The 21,367-nt window shown below is 35.9% G+C and overlaps 3 protein-coding genes across 10 annotated transcripts in view; 2 read left to right on the top strand and 1 right to left on the bottom strand.

The window, feature by feature from the left end:
- Positions 1-1,309: 1,309 nt before the first annotated feature.
- LOC126923787 (uncharacterized) lies at positions 1,310-11,649 on the bottom strand. Of its 6 annotated transcripts, none has more exons than XR_007713315.1 (19): positions 11,246-11,649; positions 10,984-11,171; positions 10,732-10,908; positions 10,519-10,658; positions 10,235-10,431; positions 10,021-10,151; positions 9,798-9,908; positions 9,400-9,714; positions 9,235-9,328; positions 9,084-9,159; positions 8,743-9,006; positions 8,486-8,668; positions 7,814-7,966; positions 7,581-7,714; positions 7,172-7,507; positions 5,362-7,087; positions 4,504-5,229; positions 4,013-4,175; positions 2,751-2,898 (listed from the first exon to the last, which is right to left on the bottom strand). XR_007713315.1 is itself a non-coding variant. In XM_050737575.1 (18 exons), exons 1-18 carry the CDS (start codon positions 11,501-11,503, stop codon positions 2,684-2,686), a joined length of 5,424 nt encoding a protein of 1,807 aa, XP_050593532.1. In that variant the 5' UTR covers positions 11,504-11,649; the 3' UTR covers positions 1,310-2,683. The 6 variants fall into 6 exon arrangements, 4 of the variants coding, with proteins under 4 accessions (XP_050593532.1, XP_050593533.1, XP_050593535.1 ...); XR_007713316.1 differs by lacking the exon at positions 2,751-2,898 and adding an exon at positions 3,390-3,752; XM_050737575.1 differs by lacking the exon at positions 4,013-4,175 and having other exon boundaries at positions 1,310-2,898.
- A 26-nt stretch (positions 11,650-11,675) lies between these two features.
- LOC126923796 (conserved oligomeric Golgi complex subunit 1) lies at positions 11,676-16,171 on the top strand. Of its 3 annotated transcripts, none has more exons than XM_050737621.1 (10): positions 11,676-12,037; positions 12,127-12,349; positions 12,544-12,711; positions 12,786-13,071; positions 13,147-13,348; positions 13,425-13,841; positions 13,922-14,825; positions 14,899-15,178; positions 15,264-15,473; positions 15,906-16,171. In XM_050737621.1, exons 2-10 carry the CDS (start codon positions 12,216-12,218, stop codon positions 16,020-16,022), a joined length of 2,718 nt encoding a protein of 905 aa, XP_050593578.1. In that variant the 5' UTR covers positions 11,676-12,037; positions 12,127-12,215; the 3' UTR covers positions 16,023-16,171. The 3 variants fall into 3 exon arrangements, with proteins under 3 accessions (XP_050593578.1, XP_050593579.1, XP_050593580.1); XM_050737622.1 differs by lacking the exon at positions 11,676-12,037 and adding an exon at positions 15,606-15,655 and having other exon boundaries at positions 15,906-16,039; XM_050737623.1 differs by lacking the exon at positions 11,676-12,037 and having other exon boundaries at positions 12,230-12,375.
- A 1,062-nt stretch (positions 16,172-17,233) lies between these two features.
- Positions 17,234-21,367, top strand: part of LOC126923800 (ras-related protein Rab-32) — a 57,820-nt gene continuing 53,686 nt past the window's right edge. The window contains exon 1 of the mRNA XM_050737642.1: positions 17,234-17,565. Coding sequence (XP_050593599.1) covers positions 17,437-17,565 — 129 coding nt within the window. The 5' untranslated portion in view covers positions 17,234-17,436. The remainder of the gene's footprint in view (positions 17,566-21,367) is intronic.

A 21,367-nucleotide genomic window follows, 5' to 3' on the forward strand; every position in this document is an offset into this window, starting at 1 on the left:
TATAAATAATTTAATCTTCTGTAATCAATACTTTATTTGCTTTGTGAAAGTACATTGATTACCATTCCAAGAGCTAGTGATCGTCATAAATGGCAAATAAAAACGTAAATAAATATAGCTATACCAGATATATACCTGTGAATCACTTTACATAAGATTAATAAATTCCTAGTAATTATAAAATTACAGAGATGGTAAAATAGAATAATTAATATCGTAATTTAAATCAAATCGACTTCGTAAATTACTCATTATCAGACGCAGTTAAATCCCGTAGATATTGAAATAAAATGCGAATCGCGTTTTATAATTTTAAATTCCGTCCCAGATATCGATGCGTGTACGAAAATGTCGAATTAAGTTGGTTTCAAAATCGTGCGACAGATCGAGAGCAGCGACCTCATTCGTAGTTATGCAATACTGCTACGAGAGTCGCATTTTCCGCGAAACCGGAAACCCGGTATAGCTTGTCGCCTCGATTCGATCCATCGACGAGCGAGCGTCCCGCCCCGTGAAATAATTCATGCACCTGAGGATAGCGGCAACGGCGCTAGCATGAGAAATCGCAACGCCGCCGATCTGGCGCCTGATCATCGAGAATATGTCAGATCGATCTGTTCCGCGATGCATACAAATCGTACGGATCGTGACTACACGAAATCTCTGTATAGTCTCTTTGTTTATTCCTAATAGCGTGTCTCTAGTAACGTCTCTAGTAATTACGTCGATTTCCTTGGTGTCCATCGTTTCTTACACGCTCTTACATCAATATACATAATTGAAAAAACATATGTTTAGAACGATCCTCGTTTATTTGATGTTTGGATAAATGAAAATATATATGTACGTGATCTCTTAATCAACTGTTTGAATAATGTTTTTAGGATGCTATAAGGCAGCACCATCGGGGTCTACGTGTGATTTTGGACGATTTGATGAGCACCTTAACAGCGAAAGAAAAGTAAAGTGAAATAAGTTGGAACGTTGTAAACTATTGAAACTCTCGAACATACTTGTAATTATTTAGAATAGTTTATTATAGTAAAGAGAAAGCGGCGAAGGTATCGGTTTCTGGAAATGTATTTAAATTAATTCTATCTTTGGTAATCGTTGTACGTAACACACGATGTAACAAATTATCTAATAAACCATTTTTCAGTTTCCAAGCTCATACCCCTCCATTTTTATGAAATCTGCAACGCTACCGAGACAAATTGCCTCAAATTCGATAGAAAAATACCGTTTCTTCTATAAATTGAAAGGAAGCATCAAAAGTGAACGACAAGGAAGGACATAAAAACGCAAGATCTTTGGTAAAAATGCATATCTGCTTTTATTGAAAAAAAAAAGATTCAAAGAGAAAAGGTGTCTCCGTGTGTAATATAGTATCGCGTATCAGACAATAAGATCGTCGATCAAGAACTGTGCTCTTAAGCTGGCGATGACGATCGTGGCGACGCGATGCGACGAGAAACGTCTCGCGTCATTATCGATTTTTGCCTGGGTCGCACAGAGAAAACGATTCGGTAGATCGATCCATGATTCGGGCAGGTATTTGCGTCGGGCACTATGTGCGTCACAGCCGCCATGATCGTTCTCGCGATTACGTGTCGGTGGGCCGTAGTTTTTACAATACCGACCTCTTCGACGGGAAAATTCGTTCCTACTATATTTATAGATATACATATACATACATACACTTTATATTTATATAACATATTATATATCTACGGCTCGCTGTGTCTCGAGAAAAATGCCACGCGTCACCCACCCCTCACTCTCTCACTCTCACTCTCACTCTTTCTCTCTCGCGAACATTCTACCTATTAGTATCAATTTTTCGCTGTTCGTCTGTTCCGTATACGGAAGAAGAGAAACGCGAAAGTAATACGCCCGTGAAGTAATATATTAAAAATACGAAGTCGACTAGGCGCCGACACGACGACAATATTATCACTCCTCCTCGTTACAACGTTGCCAACGTTGTTGCCGAACTACGGTGGCTGCCCTTCTATTATTCGTTCGTCTCATAGCATATCTTTTTTTGTCGTACGATGATCGTTCGTAACAATTAGGCGCAACTCTGTCGTCGGAACCCGTAAGATCGTCGATTGTTTCCGGTTCGTCGTGTGTTCACGCGCATCGGCCGTGGCAAAAATAGCGGAATTCTCTTAACGGCTAATCACGCGAAAGAACATGATACGTGTTCTTTTTTATTTTTGATGCATGAAAAAGAAATGATCCACGTGCTGTTTGGCGGACAACTATTTTTCATGGTAAATCGCGGCCTCGAGATCGGCTCTGCGCGTGTACATCAACGTAATGCGCGCGTACACCAGCGTGCGCACCAACGAATTAAAATCAACCGTGCTGGGTAAATGGATAACGCGTTGATACGAATATCTTTTCGTAATTAAGACCAATGTTCGTCGCGTAAAAGTTGTACGTCCTCAAAGAAGATAATCAGCAGACAATTTAACAATATGGTATAATATATTATTGTCTGATCTATAATAAAGGTTCCTTTTGTTTTATCCAAAGAAAAGAAGAATTCAGCGGCTTTCAAAATCTCTCGTTAATTCCGTGTGAAGTTAACAACACACGCACACGCGCTTGCGCGACTATAGCAGCCGTGATAATGGTAGTAGCGATAGGGGACATCTAACGTTAGTCGAAAGAGAAATCAATTCGCGGCTATCACAGCGGCAGCCGCCGAGGAGGACGACGACGAGGATGACTTCTTCTTTAGTACGATGTCCTTGATGTTGAGATTGACCTTCTCCTTGCGCGGAGGCGGCACCGACTGCAGGCAAAACCTCTTGAACGCCTCTAGTTCACGCTCCGCGTCGTCCATTTCCCCGTCCTCGAGGTCTATATCTTTGGGCGTGAATACGCTCTCTGCAAAAGACACGCTCTGAATACTAGACGTTGATGACCCTAACGCAGGGTAATGGAGAAAAAGTCTGTTTTTTTTTTATTTTGGCTGTTTCTTTGGAATTTCTCGCATTTCAAGCTCTTATCTTTCTTTTCTAATAATTATTGACTTTAATGTATTTGAACAGTGACAAATTGTAGGTATGCAATTAAGATATAAATAAATAGCGATAACACTTGAATAGAATAAAAGTAAAGAAACTTAACTTAAAAATAGATAGTATCTTGATGGAATTACGATAAGACGTATGAAATAGAGCAACAGGCAAATTTCGATTAAAGATTTGAGAGGAAACGTAGCGAGAACTGAAGAGACCAGTCAATTTCTAAAGATATCGTCGTCGGCGATGACAAAAGAGAACGCTTCACGTGATCCATAAGCATGCAACAGCTTGTTTTCGATTGTTTGGTAACACAGCGGTTCTCGAAACACAACAAGAAATAAGAGATCGTGATAATGGAAAAATATCATAATTTTATTGAAATGCGTTATCAAAAATCGATTTCGTATACTTTGTCATCGATCACTTAGGATTAGCCAAACATACCACAATTTGTGATTTTAGATAAATAGTAGCCATATGTAGAACTCGTTGTCATGGTCAATGAACTTGACAAAGCGTCAATCTCTCGAGTGATCTACGTATCTTTTCTTTATCTTTCACCTTTTTTCCTTTTCTCTGTTTCCTAATACAAGATCGATTAAAAGCTTCCGTTCACATCTAATTGTCTAATATGCGCGAAGTATTCTCTCTAAAAACATCATGCTCAGCATCGAAATGTGTCTCGCGACTTATACATCGTTCGAGGACACGTAACTAGAAAGGAAACAAAGAAAAAATATAATACAATACAAGAGGAAGTATAATACAAAAGATGTATGTAAGCGAGACGTCTCTAAAATATAAGGAGGAAAAAGGACTATAAACTATCCTAAGATCGAATAGTAGTAGTTTGTTATGTGGCGGATGTGATCACTACAGTACAAAGTTCGATGGATCAGTAGTCGCCTGATTGGTCAAACAGAAAATATGAAGTCGGGACACGCGAAGGAAAATAAAGAAAAGATAGTGCTCACTGGCTAAAGTTCTCTTCCGGACAATCCCCCGAGAAATTCGTGGCGGCCAATTTGAGGAGATCCCGAAGTGTACACATCCCCGGTACATTCGATTAAATTTTCTCTCTTTCGAACTATAGCCTGCGACCGAGACTTGGGTCCTAACGCGGTACACTGTCCACTCCTGACGGAAAACGAAACGAAAGAAAAACCGTCGTCAGTTTGACTTAGCCTAACGATCTTACACGTCCAATTGTTTAAAATACTTTTTACATGTCGGCTGTGTACGATATATACATATTATCTCTAATCAATGTTTCCTGATAATGTATGCTAATCTTTCATTCTTTAGATAGAAACAGAAGACAAAGAAGAAAATAAAAATAAACAAAAAGAAAACGGTTTTGTCTCATACCGGGAGCGAGAAATGCAGCCCGGGTGTGTGTTAAGGAAAACAAAAAAATGAAAGAAGCAAATTTACATGTTAAATTCTGATTATTGTTGTTTCTCACCAACGAGGTTCCAGTCATCTCCGCATTGTCTTGTACCGGTACCGCGCTTCTTCTTTTTCTTGCTCTTGCCGCTAGACGATGCCGCTATCGAGGCGTTTATCGCTTCTCGAACCGCCGTTTTTGCGCACTGCACATCCTCCATGCAGGGCTCTGTCCTCACTTTTGTCAACGTCACGCTAGTCCCCTTTAGGTTGATTCCGTTCTCCGGTATAGGTTGACCATTCGTTACTTTACTGATTTGTATATTAGCCAAGCCACTTAAAGTCGTACAGTCTGGCGTCAGTCTGCTTCGCAGCTCCGCCAAACTCGACGGGATAATACCATTAGTGTGTTTTAAACTTGAGTTTTCCATCGACGTTTTTGATGACAGATCACCTTTCACGATATAATCTGGCTTTGGAGGGGATGTAAGGCCTGCGTTGATCGCCTGCTGCAACGCAGGACTCCTAATGGTGACCATACCATTCTCTGATACTTTTATGATCGCCGCCTGTTGGGTAGGTGGCACCTTCATCGGGCCAAACGCCGGGTTCCTTATGGTTACCATATTGGTACTTGGGTTGTGAAGTATTCTGGCAGGCTCATCAGCATGGTCGTTCACGAAAGGATCATTATTTTGTATTGTTGGTTGATGTGACGTGTTGCTAGAATTTAATCCGTTTTTATTCTTTTTTTTCTTCTTCTTGTTGGTAGTGCTCTGACTTTGTTGCGTTTCTTTAGCAACATCTAGGATAAGATATCGTTATTATTACGAAAATATATAATTATATTATTATAAGCTATTATTAAATACTATGAAACAACTAGTAAAGTTAGACGAAATATTAGAAATAGAATATAGAATATTTGTTATCTTACCTTTTTCTGCCGGTTTAGGTAATAGATCCTGCTTCAATTTTCCAGTGTCCACTACTATTACATTACCACCCGCCTGAGAACTCGCGTAACTTGATTGAACGCCGCTCATCGGTGCTGCAATTATCGTAGTTTGCTTAGGCGGATTTACTGGTTTAGGCAGTGGCGCTGATCTGATTGGCAAGGGTTTCGCAGGAGCGTCAACTTTAGTTATCGTAATACCGGGTGGCAGCTTTAAATTCTCTATGTTAATCTTCGAATTTGCGCCAATATCTTTGAACTGACTGCTCAATGGCGAATTAATTCTTTCCGTGGATGCTGAATGCAATTCCTGTCGTTGTTTGATCGTCGTCTGATTTATTAATTTACTTTGAATTTTTTGGTTGTCACCTTTCATTTGTTTAATAGTAATACTAGCAGATGTGTTCTTACTGCTTTTGTTGGAATTTAATTGCCCATTTCTCTCTTGCGACTGTATTTTCGTTTTTTTGTTGTCGCTACTGATATTGAAGTTCTGTGATGGCTTTTGCGAAACTGGAGTTTGAGGTGGGGTATTAACTTTATTCTGTTTCTTTCCACTTACGTTCTGTGATTGATTCTTATTCTTATTTACGACGTTTTGTTGCAGCACATTCTCCTTGTTTTCTATATTTTTCTTGTCTTTCTTAGACTTCGTTTTTATTTCAGTAATATTCTGTTGCTGTATTTTTTTCTCGTCTACTTGCTTCCCTTTGCTCTTTTCATTGTTCGACTGTTGTTTCATATTGTTCTTGCTGTCACAAATTTTATTCTGCGTCTGCTGTTTCGAATTGTTCGTTTGCTGCTGTTTGTTTCCCTGTTGCAACGAATTATTGTTATTATTACTAGTATTATTATTATTGTTGTTATTATTATTTGCTTTGGTTTTCTTTTTCTTCCCGTAAACGTTCTGACTTTGTTCGTTCTCCAGTTTCAAGCCAGTTACTTCTTTCGTCTGACCATTCACCAAAGTGAATAGAACTTTATCTTCAGCCGGTGTTTGACCTTTTAACGTGATCGTGACTGTCGGTTCCGCGCTATTAGACTCCATGACTCTCTTAATTGTCACGATCTGCGGTTGAGTCTCCGTCTGAACCGGTTTCTTTGTCTCCTCTTTTGCCTTCACCTCCTCCATTTTTTTCATTTTTTTTTTCAACTTTTTCCTTTCTTTCTTCGTCAAGTTTTTATTATCCAAGTCGACAGTCAGTGATTTGTCCATTGCGTTATTTTTCACATTTGTGCTATTGCTATTGTTTGTCTGTATTTTGTTACTTTTATTGCTAACTTCAGTTTTATCGCTTTTGATCACCGCTTTATTGTTCACCTGACCAGAGATCATCAATTTCTCGGCTTTACTAATACTTTTGTTCTTTACATTGGTATTCACAGATGCAGTCTTCGTTTTGCTATTTATATTACTGGTACTACTACTACTGCTGCTACAGCTACTGCTACTAGTGTTACTACTATTGCTACAGACTTCTTGTTTGTCTTTCTTTTTATTACTTAATTGCTTTACAGTCGGCAATGCTACTGGGGGTGACGTAGGTAAAATAGATACTTCGGGTAGGTTACACTGAGGTAATAATCTTTGAGGAACAGGTTTTTGCGGGTCTACAACGGTGATCGTTACTTCCGGTGTCTTTTTTTGTAACTCTATCAGTTTCAATTTTTCGGCTTCTTGCCTATCTCTTTTAAGCTTTTCTTCCAGCTGTAACAAATAAATAATCAAAAGTTAATTAATCTTACGCAGATATCCAAAGAAAATAAAACGTTAACCTCTATTTATATTCACCTTACGTTGCTTCTGCCTAGCTTTTTTCTCGGCCTTTTTATTATTATCTTTCTTTCCATTCTGATTACCCTCAATGAACTCAAGCAACTCTTCCAGATCTCTTTGATCTCGTTGATCCACTTGTATCGCAGGGACAGTCGAAATTGGAGTATTCAATCTCGGCGCTGCATTTGTCGCTGCCTTCGTTTCCGTACTTGTATCAGATACCAACGAATCTGACGAACTTTTTGAAGGGCTACACGTGGCTTTACACTTCCTAGCTTTTTTCTTGGTTAGTAATTGTCGTAATCGTTCTCTCATTTCATTATAATTTCTACTAACTGGTGCTACCGAAGGCTGAAGAAAAATATTCATTCATAATATAACGCAGTAGGTTATATGTAAATTCCAAATAACGAAGACTACTTACAACTCCATGGCCAAATACTTCGCAATAACAACAGTCGCAATGTCTACTGGAATCCCTTTGCACGGAACTGCTGGTAGAACAAGAGTCTTCCTGACTACTCCCGGAATCCGAACAATCCCCATCTCCGGAACTTACTAAAATGATGCAGAAATTTCATACATATTATTTTTCTGGTAAAATAAAAAAATAATTATGAAACAAAAATCTTTAAAAATAGTGCAGCGAATACTGACAGTCGTTGCACGAGACTCTTTTAATGTGCTCGACATTAGCCTGTTTGTGACAGGCGTGCGACGAATGATTGCTGTGGCTATGAGATCTATGGGTAGGACCCGTGTTTTTTACCAAGTCTGGAAGGGACCCATGTGTATGTGAATGAGTGGTACCTATAGAAGTCCAAAAAATACACGTATATACATATAAGCTTGTGAGATTAAAAAAAATAAGTTATTTAAATTTCGACGAGTACTTAAAAAGTTGAACACTAAATGATTATTAATTGAAAAATGTTTGTAGAAAACACTGAGTGTCAAGAAAAAAATTTTTAAGAGGTAAAGGAAGAATATGGAGACTAATGTAATTCAAGTTTGTGGAAAAGAAAAGTACATTTGTAGAACAACCCTGTATGTGCCACTTGTTAATTATAAAAAAAATTGAATGTTCCATTCATTTAGATTTACATAAACGGAATAGACAAATGCTAAGAAATCATTAACTGACGTTTATTGGCATTTATATTTTTCTCTACATTTTCTAACATTATTAATAACTATTTAGAAAGGGAAATGCCATTTAAATTCTGTACCACAGTATTTTCATTGGTATGTAGAACAATTTCCAATAGAAAAAACAAAAATTTTTAATTTTGACTCTACAAGCTGTAATGACTCATTATGTATATTTACCCTGATGCGTTGTATGATTGTGAGCGGTGTTCGGTGTCTGCGTTGTAGAATGCCTCGTCTGTGTTTGAGCAGACTGCGTAGAACCAGTTTTTACTGCAGGTTTATTTGGTTCCTGATTAGCCTTCACGATAGAAGGCGACGGTGGCTTTGGATGATCATTCGGTGAAACTGGTTCAGGTACAGCTATAATATTATAAAACATATGAAGATTTTTATCGCAATAGAAAATAAGATTCTTTTTACTTCATTGCTCTTACATTTTGTTAGGCATGGACAAGTGTCCCATATCTTCCGTTTGGAGTTTAGCAAACACAAACAAGGTGGATTTTCTAGCACCACTTTTCTCTCTGTTATTTCTTTCACATGCTGATATACACATGAACAAAGTTGTGGATCGGGCGCCCTTAAATCAACATCTTCATTTTCGATTCTTATTTCATTGCCGTCGCTCTTTATTTCCTTTATCTCCAGATCCTCTATTTTTTTCTTTACTTGCGTTGCCGAAAAATTAGCCGTATCTTCTACAATAAAATCAAATGATATTAGATAATATATTTGGCATAAATTCCACTATTTTCCACATTGTAAGAATTTTTACCTAAGAATCCATTTGTAAGTTGTGGAAAAGGATTTTCTAATGGTAATAATATATTTTCTGCATCACTTTTATTAATCTGTAAGTTAATTCGGTTAATTATTAATGTTATATTAATAAAAAAGTAACAATAAAGAAACAAAAATATTCTTACACTAGAAGATATCGCAGGTCCTATACACATATGACATTCACAGCTTTTTTCTTCTTCTATATTATTCTCTAAACAAGTTCCTTCAATATGAGCCCTTTAAAAAGAATCCATAGATTAATAAAAATTAAAAATGCTTATAATTCCCATAGATATAGTAAGAAGTACCTGACTGATCTCATTGCAGACTGTACTAAATGGCAAGTTGCGCAAGCATAATCAAAGAAATCTTCCTGTCCATTAGTATAAATGTCCGTAGTCGGTTGTGCATCTGTTACATCAGATAATTTCTGACGTAGAGACTTTACAACCTTGCTCCAGTCATCCAATAAAATTTGTAATATCTCGATACTTGGAGGCATATTGGGTGAATCCAAACTTAAATCCGGTGTAGGACTTAAAGGCCTGTTGTCCACCTCTGATACGCCAACTTTTTCTTGCGAAGTAATCGCCGAAAGTTGGCCATTCGCTTCATACAATTCACTGGAATAAAAGGAGACATCAAACCATTGATTCATAAATATATACAAGATAATATACAGTATTTTATTTTTATATGAACATACCTTTCAACGTCGGTCCACTTATTTAACATACGTGGTTCCATAAGTTTCCTAGTTGCTGTGAACACTTCCCTTACTTGCCTAAGATGGGTCATTCGACATGCTTGTTCTGCACTGAAATACGCACCGCTTATGAAACTTTGTTCATAGATTTTCTTTCCTGGGATTGTGATCAGTCGATATATAGTTGTGTTATTGTTAAAATATAATTCATATAATCACTTACTTGTACTTGTCCATCCACGATTCAGTTTCTGCCCATAGATCTCTAATTACCGTCATTTCTTTCTCAAACCATAAATACCGATGGAAAAGACGCTGGTATTCCGAGCTTTTTAAGGGCAAAACTTTCTTTAACTGTAAAACATAAGATACGTATTTCAGCATCTATTGGACATTATAAATAAATTAAAATATTAATATACTATAAGTTCCTTTACCTGGCCAATAAAAGGTGACAGACTGTTTTGTATAAATGGATCATCATATATATAAATCTGATATAATTTCTTAATAAAAGCAGCCCATGGTAAAGGAAATTTATAATTGAACTTGCCCAAATGATCTTTTAAAAGTTTTACAAATTCAGAAATTTTCACAGCTGTTGTTATTAATGCATCATAATCATCTAAAAGGCCTATAAAAAGAGATACATGGAACTATTTGCATCAACTAGCAGAGGTAAATTATTTAATTATAGGTATAGTATTATATTTATATTAACCTATAAGAAAAATTTCTGGTAAATTATTTACACTAAGATGTTGTAAAAGATTTAATAATCGAACTTTTATTTCTACAACAAACTCCTGTGCCAGGCTTACTAGCCTCATAAATAACTGATGAGGATTCCTTTTACACAGTCTGAAAAAAAATTCTATATTTAGCTTCATAAATCACACTCAGTAATTATCCTCACATCAACTATTGAACTTACTGCAAAACAATCTTGTGCGTATCATCCGCTGAAAATGGAGTTTGTTGGAACTCTAACCCTCCAAGGAAACAAGAAGCTTCTAAGGCAACATTAAAGGAACCCCTTATATGTTGACGTAACTCTGCCCATAGATTTTGGAACTTCATGGCTTTATGTAACTCCTCTCTAAGCAGTTCCCTGCGTTAAAGGCAACCATTAATGTCATCCACCAGTACGGGATCACTCCCCATTCATTGACAATACAACAATTACCTTTTTGCTTTGCATACATCGCATGAACACATTTCCTTACCCCTGAACGGGTTGTCTATGTTCACAGCGGTACTTGGACTTTCGACAAGCGACTCAGGCCTCGTTTGCATCGCATTCAGTTCCATGCTATGGGAAGCCCTCGCGCCCTTGATAAACTCATCCACTACGCTTTCGTCAAGTGTCACGCTCTGCAAGTAGAACGTGTTCGTGGTTGACGATTGTTGATGCGGGATGAAACGGTGTTCGCTAGAAGAAAACATACCGCGACAGGAACCGAGTCCGCGACTGGGATCGAGTCCGCGACAGGGATCGAGTCCGCAACAACGGGAGAGCTAACAGCATCCTCTGTATAATTAATAGTCCGTTTGCTTTCCTGTCGCGTGAAATCGCCTTCGACGGTAACACATCCATCGCAGAGAGTGTCGTCAGTGTGTTTCTTAACAAGAACGTCATCCATCGCTACTACGTTGCTTTCTATCGTCCCGTTGCACTGACCGTCCTCGCCGTCGCTGCCGCTCATTCTGTCGCCGCGTGATACCGCTGCCACACCGACCTATCGTTTGCCGATACCTAAATCGGGCTGAACGATAATTGATGCGTATATTCACGGGTTTTTCTTAGAACCGCGTAAACACCTAAACTGCATTCAATCAACATTCGCTCAATATGGCGTCTCGCGTGCTCGTCCCATAGTTAAACGTCTCGTCGTAAGGTGACGTGCTTCGGCGATTGCGCGCGAACGTTTTCGCCATAACACGTTCTCGATCGACTAGATCTTTTCTTAAAACCTTCGCTAAGAACGAGCATTTCGTTCAAATGAAAAAAACTAGACATTCAGGTACATCGTAAGGAATTTAAGTATGAAAGCAAATTAGGTGCAGTCGAATATTTGTTTTCGATAATGTTAATATATTTATTAATATATTTCTCTACGAATGATTCTCGTTAATAGCTTGAAATGTATAGTTGTTTGCATAATAGAATAAAATAAATGGGAGTTATCTCAGTAATTTCTTTGAATTTATACTACAGAATTGAAAAAAGAGGGGACAAGGTACGTGCATTACATTATCGCTTGAGACAAGGAGGAAAATGTATTTGACGCCATCTGGTATTCGATTAATAATTGACAATGTTTTGTAGAACACTGCAGATAAGAATGCGATGTAAATACGAGCCGATTGCTTGCTACGTGGGACCATCAAGATACGTGGAGGAGAATTGTCAAGAAAATGACAACGAATTACTTGGATTTGGACATTAACAAATTGTTCGAGGAGTACACGATAAAGGAGATCGAGGGGATCCAGAAGAAGATTCAACATGAGAGTGACAGGAAAAAAATCGAACTTAGAACTTTAGTTGGGTAAAGTTCTGTTTTAATGACTTAAAGTAATTGCTTGTTACTGTCCTTTATTTTCTATATAAATTGATATTCATGTATCTGCTTAGTTGTTAAATAGTTGTTAAACAAAAGACTTTTATATGTATATCTATTGCTGCTAAAAGGTTATTAATCTGATCTACTACTGTACTTATGAGGCGATTAAATACTTTTAGGGAAAGGTACCGTGATCTTATATTGGCTGCAGACACAATTGGGAAAATGAAGATAACTTCTGAGAGAGTTATTTCAAGGATAACTAACATTGAGGACAAATTTAGGGAATTACAGAAAAAGTATCTTATTGGATTTAAACTAGATTCAGTTCAGAATGAAGATGATAGGTATTTTTCTATAGTAACTTTTTAAAAATAAAGTACATAATTTTCTTGTTTACAATATTTATATTCTTTTATAGAAATATTGAAACAAGACAGAATTCTGTCATCATTCAAATAAAAATCTTGATGGACATACCCCAATATATCTGGTCGAATATTGAAAACAAGGATTTATTATTTGCTACACAATTGTATTTGGTAGCTCAACATATAAATTATAGCCTGTTATTTGAAGTGGGAAATACAGATTTAGCACTTAAGTACCCAATTGTGTCTAAGCAATGGGATGTTATTAGTCAGTTCAAGAATATCATATTTACTGAATGTAATAATGTGTTACAATCATTAAGTGTAGAATCAGGGGTTAGTATACCTATTATAAAATTTTGTTCCATTATAAAATTTATACTTCTAATAAGATATTAAATTTCATTTTAGAGCATAGCAAATTGTCTGGCAGCACTTGTATTGTTAAATGGATCTTCATTCTCAGATTTGTTGGATAAATTAATATCATTGCGTAACCGTGCAGTTAAATCTGTTGTTACAGACGAAAATGACAACAGTGTTAAAAAGAAAATAAAATCATGTATTGAAATATTGATTCAAACAATTAGTTTAGTTTATTCTTGCTTCATAAGTATGTAATGATATATATTTTATAAATATAGAACATATTGTGCTATGATACAGTATTAAGCATTAATTAATTACAGATTCAGATGGAAAATCAGGTGGTCTTGTTTCACAATATTTAACAAAAATTCAAGATCAAGAAGCATACTCTTTGCTCTCCCAGTTGGACTTTAATCAAGAATTATTAAAGGAATTTCTTCCTCTTGTGACTAAACAGCACAAACCATTTGCCGCAAACAGTTTCGAAAACTTTTGTATACCAGATCTTCAAAAAAGTATCAAATCTTGGCTCGAATGGGTAGCTGAGTTTTGCAATTGCGAGATTACGAAACTTCTCGATTTAATAATATCCATAAAAGGCTTGTATTACGTTCGTGAAGAAGCTGTTAGCATTAATCTGCCTGAGAATTGGAATTCGATATGGGAGGAGCTTTCTCTTCCAAGAATAACCTTCTGGGTGGAATTTTTTCAACCTTTAATATCTCACAGAGTAAAACGTATGTAACGCAAACAAACAATATAAGATATATTTATTGTTACTAAATTGAAAGTAGTAACACTGTTAATATTTTATTAGGTATCATAGACGACAAATGGATGGAAACTACTATTGCGTTAAAATCTGACATAATCGAACTGTTGGGCAAAGTGATTCATGATAAATTTGAGTATCCAGAACACGATTTGCGATGGTTTGTCTGGAAAGATTCCCCAAGTGATATTCCTCAGAAGCTCACTAAAAATGGTGGCCTAGATAATAAAAGATCCCTATTAATGAAAATCAAAGGATATTCGCCGAATATTCTCAAATTGTGCGAAAATTTTGACTCAAGTTTACACGCTTTGCTCGAAGATCTTGAACAATACTTGTATGAAACAGAACGCGCAATGTCTATCAAGGACAATTTATTATCTACAAATATATATTTAATTTCGGATTCATTCTCTGATCGCGCAGAGATTCAAGAACATTTGCAAACTGTCAGTATCAGTATGATCGAAGATTTTATCAATTTTGCAAAGTCGTGTATAAATAATAACCCTGAATACGGTCAACGTGACATAAATGCTGTTATAACAGCAAGGTTTCTTTTAGCATTGACGACGTTAAGTTCAAATTTAAATAAATGTTTCACACTCTCAAAAGTGTCGGGATTGACTATTACAAATACCAAATGGCAGTCGGTTTGTGATAAATTGAAAGAAGAAAGCACTTTTGTTTGGTCAATTTGGGCCAAAACGTATAAAATTAAGATAAGTGAGCATAGGGAAAGGTTTATATCTAATGAATCTCTAGATGGTTATCCAATACATTTAGTTATATCAGAATGGGAGAAAGTGATCATCGAAGAGGACTCTGGAGAGGGGAGAAGAATAAAGTCAGAAATTTTAGTACCATATCAACCATCTATACAACTGCAGAAGTTTTTAACTGCTATTAATAAAGATTTAAATAAAGTAATACCGCATACTGTTCCAAAGTAAGTCCTGTGTTATTGAAATTTATATAAATTGAATTCTATACATTTCTAAAATTTTAATTTTTTGTCATAGGAAAGTGCTGTATGAGATTATAGAGGACGTTGTGACGGAGTTATTAAATTATTATCTAACTGCACCTGGCAATGCTAGACTTTCACAAAAGCAAGCCCTTCAAGTATTATTTGATATAAAATATTCTAGTCTGCTTATGATACCCCGTGAAAATAAAATTCTGTCAGATTTATCAACCAAAGCTTGTGACAGTGTGTTATCAAAAATCGATCCATTCGATTACGATGTTTTCAATCCTTTCATTCATAATAACGTAAAGAAAAGTGTTCAAAGATCACTGGTGAATATTTGTCTAATTTGAAAATATTTTACTAATCAATATATGTATATAAACACATTATAATCATTTTATTTCTTGATATTAGCTCATACTAGGAAATCTAGTACCTCATTTGGAACAGTTACACACAATTTTAGGAGCACGAAGCGAATACAATAATGCTGAAGGCGTGAAATCAGATTTGCCTTCAGTCCTGGCTTTATGTACGGGAGCGCCATGGTTCCCGCCTTTAACAGTAACAGCTCCAGCAAGAAATTTGCCGCTTGTTACCGTACCCATGCCAGAAAAGACACAGGTAGGGGGGATCTTACCTTTAAATTTAAAAACTTTCTAAATATATCTCTTTAAATTCCATTTAAATATTAGTTTATAAAATTGTTCCTATCGCCTATTTATGAATATTTGTTTCATTTAAATGCGTATGTAGCCTTAGATTGCCAGGGTATTCAGATAAGGTAGTTCGTGCATTTGATTCCGGTAAGGAAACGATGTTACGTTTTCCGCTTATATAGACTTTTAATTAACAGATTAACCAAGCACATGCTTGTGATGTGTTAATTATATGAAATGTAGCTTTTGTTATAGCAAATAATATAATGTTGTAGAATATAATATATATTAGTTGAAGTTAATATATATTGGTTGATATAATAATGTATTTAATTTTTTAGTTTTCGACATAAATAGTATCAAGATTTAATTCAATTTTTCATATATGTTGATATAGCGTAAAAAGACCACTAGCAAAGAAAATACGAAAAGCGATTCAGCTGGGGCTACGATCAAATCTGGTGCGGCGGCATTTTTCGGAGCGATGGGCTCGGATTGGTTTGGTAGTAGTTAATTTATTTATTTAATTCGATATAAAAATTGTAAATATTTTTCTGTATATGTATATACGCGCTAAGTATATTCATGTAAATACTATAATATTAAATTGCCTTTTTGACAGTGTTGTCAGTATTGAATAAAATATTTTATACAATCTTTAAATTCTTATTACGGTTTCTTAGGTAATTTTAATCGTACGACTATTTATTATATATTCAGATCTTGTAAACAGTAATAAGGTATTAAATAATAAATAAACTACGAATGTTTATGCTACTTTATATCTTTATTAATATGCCCAAAGAAATAGAATGTTTCACTCATCAGATGTTGTAACGAATACTATATATAGCTTGTATACAATTGTACCTTTAAATCTATTTTAAATGCATAAATATTCGTAATGTAAGAGCAAGTCTTACTCACCTACTGAAATTTTATAAAACTTCGCCTAACTGATTTGAAAACGTTTGTTCAGATACACTAATACTGTACACTAGCACCACAGGCGTCGCGCCCTCGTACTAACATTTAAATGTCACCGACCGATACCCGAGATTGTCCAACTTTCACCCAACAAAAACATCATAAAACCACAAACAACTATCCAACTATTCAATATCCTGTACGTAACGTACAAGAAATATCAGTTCATACCCAATAAACATCAACAAACACGACTTTATCGTACCTCACATATGCCGAAGTAATTTCAGATATAACAGCCTATACGATAGAGACAAATAAAAGTTGTTCAACTTCTTGAATAAGAAAAACGAACGAAGCAGTTAAAATTTCCCGATCGAACATGAACTGGAGCAGGTGATTATGCTCCGCGCGACACGTGAGCTCAGTACCATTTTAATCGTCCAGCGCAACGCGTCGTTTCAAATTTCCGTAGCGTCGCTGGCGCCGCTGACAACAGTGATAAAGACAGAGAAGAGAGGGCGTTACAGTAATTGGAAGAAGATAAACAGCACGATTGGAGGTACGCTCGTATACACAGGTCTAACAACTCTCGTGGTGGGGTAAAGATCCTAGCGAACGGCAAAAGTTTCTCAATTTGTCCACTGAGTAGTAAAGCGCTTCAATCACTGGATATAAGTTGCATGTGCAAGTTATATAGTCGTATACATATGTACATGTGGAATACGACTGTGGTACATAACTATTTATTGTTCTCATGCTCCAGAGATCGCAGCGCTTTATAGCTGGCGGCCAATTTGTAAAGCACACCTTATGACATTAAGAGTCTTACCCCTACCACGGCAGTTACCAGATCTGTGTATACGACCGTGACTGACAGTGTCGCGGGCACTCGCGGCAGTTACGCAATTACCCTGAACGAGGGGGCGAGAGGGAAAGACGAGTAGCAAAATACGCCAGCGCAGTGTAGTACACGTTTTGGTATACGGCAAGATGGCTGGATGGGCCCAGCTGTGGTGATATCGGTCGTGAGACGTTCTCGTTCGCAGTTGAAGAAAAAACAACGATACGAAGCCGTTCAACTTCAGGAATACCGCTGGGACAAGCAAAACCCTTATATACGTCAAATGGTAAGTAAAAATACTTTTTAATTCCTGTTTGCCGCTCGCTGGAAATACACGCGGCTTGATGCGTGCGACGTTTCGCGCGCTGTTTTTCAAACTCTAGCAGACTACCCGGGAATTCGCTGTGTTCCGAGGGTCGTCTGCTATATGGTGGTTCCACCATATGAAATTACACGTTGAAGTTCAAAATCACCATGAAATAATTATCGACTTTGAATCGCTGAACCGCCTTGAAAACCCTCCAGTGCTCTTCTCTGAAAACTTAAAATTATTCCCTACATATATAGATATATTTAAAATATAAATAAATAAAATACTAATTAGTTAAATATAAAATCAGTTAAATCAGTTAATGTATAAATTAATATATAAAAAGGATAAAGTACGATGGCCGGAGATCATTTATAAGAAATGAGAAATTGTTAATCTCGTAGAGTAGCGTGCTTAAGATTAAGGTTGTTTAAATGTTTTGAGGCGGCGATAAGTTAAAGTCGTAATGTTTTGATCAACGTGTTTTATCGTTTACTCTCTTGGTTAATTTGTGCCGAACTGTAATGCAGCTTTCTCGTAGATTTATTTTCACATCGGCCACGAGTCCACCAAGAATTTTTCGCCGGATTATGATTTATGTAAATGATGATGTACCATCTGTGGAATGTGGTACGCGTGCAGGGGATTGATACGTATGCATTAATATCGTTCCAAACTTAAAGTAGGAACCGTTTGAACAGAGTTTCCGGATTAACTTCGCGCGTGGTTCTTGTTGCGTGATCAAAATTTATTTTGTAATAAATTGTAAATATTTGAAATTCCTTGGAGTGCATTCTTAAGAGACTGTTTTTTTTTTTTTTTATTTCTCTTAACACAAACGAGTAAAGTCCTTCTTGTTATAGTCGTAGAATAAAATGTATTGTTTGCTTCTTTTAATAGCTCTTCATCAAGAAAAAATTGGGTGTCGTATGATAAATTGTAATTAATCTGGAAGCTTTTGTGCTGATTTATGATGTGTGGGGTTAAAAAACCTGACCGATAAGAAACGTTTAGGCCGGCTGACGATTTTTCTTAACACGGGATGGCAAAAATCGCCATCAAAACAAATGGCGACAGATTGGACAAAGGCCAACTCCACGGTAGGCTGCATCGCGAGAACAAAAAACTCTTTGCACTTGTGATATTGAGCGGAAACAGTCGCGATGCGGCAGCGCGCGGTCGTTTCCCCGGTGAAACGTTACATTTCACCTTTGCCGTCTGAGAAAAAGGAAGTACGTCCATTGAATCGCGTGGTAGATTTTAATAGCAGATCTCCATCTGTCTTTTTATTATTCTGTTTTTCTGCTTACGCTGCTATGCATTTATACGTATGCATATAAGAAGGTTGTTTTAATATTATCTTTTGTGAAACGTAATTTCTTTGTTGGCTAATTATCTGAAAAATTTCTACATCGTGGTATAAAGAAATACGATTTTATTAGACATAAATATTACGAAAAAAGATATTTTTCTGATATATTTGTGTAATGCAAATAAATATTTCTGGATATACTTTTCTCATTTACAGTACGTTTTATTTCTCACTGTAAAACAAAGTAGATATAACATATCTTTCACATTATTACAATAATCTACTGAAATAGTTCTACAAATATTTCATTATAAGTCTTCTAAAAATTAAATAACACGAGGTTTCGTTAAAGAATCTTATAATCCCACTTTTTACGCCCCAATAAAGTACATACATATATATATCAGTGGTGAGCTCAAATTTATAAAGAGATAGATACATTTGTACGTATATGTATACGTATGTATAGGATTTTCATTTGCAAATCGTTATCATAATCGTTTCTTTTTTTTATCTCCATTGTAAATTGACCAGCTCCGGTTCTTCAACTTGTTTAATCGCTTCTAGAAAAATAGACTGCGAAGACCAACTGCAGAGTATTTTTCTTTCCACTTGGCAACGTTTACCACAAACAAGTAGCACATTAATCTTCTTTTCCTTCAGTTGCGTTGCACAGGATGGTTGAGAAAAAAGACAATCTGACAGAGATTGTTGTAAGAAATTGATTGAGGGAATTTAGTTAACAACGTACAAATTGTAAAATTATTTTCATTAGTCGTTTATTAAGAATAACACAATTTTCTTTTTGTTTCTTTTGGTACTTAAATCTGATGATTGAAAACACTACTTTTGGTTTTACTAAATTTTCTCTTCGCCCGATTGTTTGAAATATCATTCCGTAGTCAGGAAAAAATCGTTTTATCGAAATCACCTGTTGCATCGTCGAGTTTTTAGTGTTGATTTACGGAAACGAGAGCTGACTCGACGAGATATCAATTTTGAAATTTCTGTTGCGTTTGCAATTACGTTCAAACACTTATGCTGAATCGAGTAATCTCTTAAAAAGTGATCTTATTTATCCTACCTTTTCAGATAATCTTCCACTATAATTTTTCAATCAAATGACGCGTCGATAGAAAATTGTGATAATTTCTAGGGAATACATTTTTAAATTTATTGACCACTTTCTTCCACATCTCTGTCTATAAGAATCATAATATCGTCGTCGATTTGAAATTGGTAGAACGTATAAATTAATAAGTTAACTAAAAGCGATATTAATTTACGAATTATTCATCGAGAGTTTTTAAATATTAGTAAATCAGTTATCCAAAATCTTTCTCGATTCTTATCAAAAGTAAATACACAATTCGACGTCCCTCTTTCAACTGATCGCTGGGATTAGAAAAATCCTTATATCTAGATCACAGAGCTTAGAAAGAACTCCGCTAATAACTAGACTGTATCTGGTATCTGACAAAATTATAATATCTACAGAAAATCTGACGTCAATTTTACATTTCCGACAAAAGTAAACAATACTCGACGCTGTCGGAATATTCCAATAAATATAGCCATCGTAAAAATAAAGAATGAAATAACAAGCTTAGGAAGAATCTCAAAAACAACTATATTACGAGCCACGTCTAACTATAATACGTAAAATCTGGTGTTAATTTTAAATCTTCAACAAAACCAGACCTACCTTTTCACCCCTTCGTGATATTTCATTAAACGTGGCCACCACAAAAATAAAGATAATAAAATATCGAACTTGGAACGAACTGCAATAACAATTATATCTACTATTGTCCGTATCTGTAGCCGAAACTATAATACGTAATATCTGACGTGAATTTAAAATTTCCAAGTTTAATTTGACTCCATCGTAATATCCCACGAAATATAGCCATCGCGGGAATAAAGAATAAAATATCGAATGTATAATTTCGTAATTAAATTACATCCTGCCGAAGATAAGTAAGTGTTCAGATACTTTTCAATGATAGTGTATTTACTTGCGCATTATCGAGCATAAAAATCCGCACGATGGGACGTTTCCTATAATGTTACCATTTTAAAGTACGAACAGGTGTAATTTAGTTTCCCCATGGAACGACGATTTCCATGGCGTATCATTACAGAAAATGATCGGTTACAGAGGATTTCTATTAGATGGAGCCATTCTCATTGATCGCAGTTCAGATTGTAGCTTATTTGCTTATCGCTGAAGAAAATCACCGGGTCAACAGCTAATTTTATTACCTCACAGTTTGTCCATATACGTATCATTATTAACAAATTTGTCCTGTAAATTTACCTAAAAGTTTGTTTTACTTCTGTCGTGGTCGCACGTGGACATTTCTGTTATTTATTATGGATCTGTTATCTTCCTTTCCTGAGTTATTATTAAGTTAGGTTTAATTAATTGTGGCGGTATCTTACATGGCAGATAAGATGTTAGCT

This window comes from Bombus affinis, chromosome 14 (genome assembly GCF_024516045.1).
Source record: "Bombus affinis isolate iyBomAffi1 chromosome 14, iyBomAffi1.2, whole genome shotgun sequence".
Classification (NCBI taxonomy): Eukaryota; Metazoa; Arthropoda; class Insecta; order Hymenoptera; family Apidae; genus Bombus; species Bombus affinis.